General features: G+C 42.1%; 2 protein-coding genes across 3 annotated transcripts in view; one reads left to right on the top strand and one right to left on the bottom strand.

The window, feature by feature from the left end:
• Positions 1-2,500, top strand: part of LOC138013342 (uncharacterized) — a 172,537-nt gene that overhangs the window by 74,377 nt on the left and 95,660 nt on the right. The gene's annotated exons all lie outside the window — the stretch shown is intronic.
• Positions 57-2,500, bottom strand: part of LOC137967553 (sushi, von Willebrand factor type A, EGF and pentraxin domain-containing protein 1-like) — a 2,516-nt gene continuing 72 nt past the window's right edge. The window contains exons 1-4 of the mRNA XM_068814058.1: positions 2,494-2,500; positions 2,287-2,388; positions 1,084-1,509; positions 57-673 (exon numbers count right to left, since the gene is read on the bottom strand). The exon at positions 2,494-2,500 is cut by the window's right edge and continues 72 nt beyond it. Coding sequence (XP_068670159.1) covers positions 435-673; positions 1,084-1,509; positions 2,287-2,353 — 732 coding nt within the window. The 5' untranslated portion in view covers positions 2,354-2,388; positions 2,494-2,500 and the 3' untranslated portion in view covers positions 57-434. The remainder of the gene's footprint in view (positions 674-1,083; positions 1,510-2,286; positions 2,389-2,493) is intronic.

A 2,500-nucleotide genomic window follows, 5' to 3' on the forward strand; every position in this document is an offset into this window, starting at 1 on the left:
ATTCATATCTCTTCGTGACTGTGTCATATCCTTCATATCTTTTACACAAGGCACTTTTCCCATTACCCTACCTTTTTCATAATTTCATAGCAAAACTTTCACACATGTGCCTTTTACTTGCAGACTTTTATTGCTTTGGCTCTTCTCTACACCACACCTACTTTCAGCCTCATTTGTATCCTGTGAGGTTGTCTAAGCTGGTTTTAGTTTTTGAAAGCTACATCTTGTGTTCAGTTGGGACGTTTTTGTATCTAATTCTACTCTTGAGCATTCTGCTATTGCCACTACCTTACACACCGTTGAATTTTCTATGACATTAAAACCACTAAAATTTACCTTCGTGAATATCTGATTGTACAAAAGCTTTCCAAACTAAAATCGGTTTCCATTTCCTTTTCATTTTCCGTTTCGTTTTCTGTAGTTTAACGTTAGCTTTAGGTTTTACAGATCGAGTACAGCCTCGCGACTTCCTGTGGCTTGAGTGCACAGTCGTACATGTTGAACTCGTCAAGGTATCCTCCAAGTATCCGGCCAACCGAGCTGGAAGACCCTTGTCTGCCAATGCCAGCAAACTTTTCCCAGTCTTGAGAGAGAGTCCCTGAACCTTGTGTATGTTTGACCAGTTTTCCATTAACGTACACACGAGCTGCTCCGGTTCCAGAGTCGTATGTCCCTATTAATTATGAAAAATCAGAACTGAGCTTGTTAGACTTCTAGAATTGATAGGATTGGTTGACATCGCAGCTGGTAACCAGTCAACAACAAGGAAACTTTATTTAAGCACGGAATCCTTTTCACGTAAAGTGGTCTTCCAAGAAGCCATGCATTATTCCTAATACATAGAACACATAACACTTCTTAAAACTATAATCTTTGAAAATTTACAGATATCGTCAAAATAACAAAATGTGCTATAGAAGTTATAATTTCAAATTAACTGTGGTATGATAAAAACGATTTAAGAGTGGGTGCCTGCTTAACCTCGGCTGAGAGACTGTCCATGTGAAAAGGCCTATAACGAAAACTCTTTTTGAGGGCCTCGGTGCGTTTATGCTTGCTCCGTACGTGTAAACCAGCCCTTACCTGCAATATGTGTCCATTTGTTTGCTTGAATAATGGCGTTAGTTTCTGCTGAAAACACAGTACTTTTTCTCTCGTTGCGATGAAACCAGCGAACTTTGCCACTATTTACCTCAAAATGGTATTGTCCCCACCTGTGGGTGGAGGCTTTGCCGCCAATTGTGCAGAAGATTGAATGTTCCCCGCTAACTGAGGATAGCTTCACCCATACTGCCATTGTAACGCCGTGCATCGGCTTCCCGCGGAAGTGGTTTCCACTCATGGTGATGTAACCGCTGTTCATGCGTACGTAGGGCGCGCAACCCATCTCGCGAGTGGCAAGTTTCCCATGATTCACTTGAACACAGCTGTGCGTAATGCCATCGTTGGAATTTATGGAACTGTCCCTGACCAAGTCGTCATAAACATCATTGAAAGGCAAGTGCAAGACTGCAAAAAATAAAAACAAAACAGTGCGACTCAGACCATCCCAAGTTCATTAAACACGGAGTTACCAAGTGTTTGTATGACAGAGTCAACATAGCCTGCGAGGAAGCTCTCCACTGGGGTCGCACACGAGATTTCGGGCGCGAGTGGTGGATGGCGAGCGGCGAGCGAAGCGAACTGGGAGACGATTGGGGCGGAGGCGAGAGAAGGAGAGCTCTTCTTCTCTCGCCCCCGCCCCAATCCTCTAGCGGCTCACTTCGCAGGTTTCGCTTCGCTTGCTAACCCAAAAAAATATCACTTAGCCAAATGGGAAGAAAGTGCGCAAAATCGTTTAGCATCGGCCCTTTTTTGTAAAGGTTACTAATGCTCTTTCCCCAGCATGTTACTAAGACCAGACCTATCACCAAAAACTGAGACCCACCGAACTACCGAATAACTGAAGCAAAATCACAAGGCGTAAGTCACTCCGATCCTAGACGAAAGCTGGGAAACTTTAAACAAGAAACTGTGGTCTAGAATAATAACAAAATAAGAACGACTTGAGGCTCAATTTTGCTTTAAAAAGTAGACCGCGGTCTCAGCCAAAATTATCTGGTTCTATAAATGCATAGACTACCACAAAAAACTACACCTTTGAAAAGTTCTTTTCGTGCGTTCCGATTGTTAGCCCGGGTTCGAATAGGTGCTAAATGCTAGTTTAATTTAAATGTATATTAATAAAAATTTTTGGAAAGAGGCTTAAATATACAAAAACATCCAAGATTCTTCAGCTGTTCTTACCGTTTGTACATGCACCAGACAGAAGCATCAGATTAGCGCTGTAAATGAGGTATGGCACAGTTTTCATAACGCTGGTCTTGGCACAAAGATTCCTTGTTGGATCTGTTAGGATTAAATGAGAGCCAAGTTGAATAACTTTTTTATTACCTCTCCAAGCTGTTACGGCTCCAAAGAGGCCCAGTTCGTATAAAATATTTTGTAACTTAACTTTTTT

The sequence above is a fragment of the Montipora foliosa genome, chromosome 8 (assembly GCF_036669935.1).
Source record: "Montipora foliosa isolate CH-2021 chromosome 8, ASM3666993v2, whole genome shotgun sequence".
Lineage (NCBI taxonomy): Eukaryota > Metazoa > Cnidaria > Anthozoa > Scleractinia > Acroporidae > Montipora > Montipora foliosa.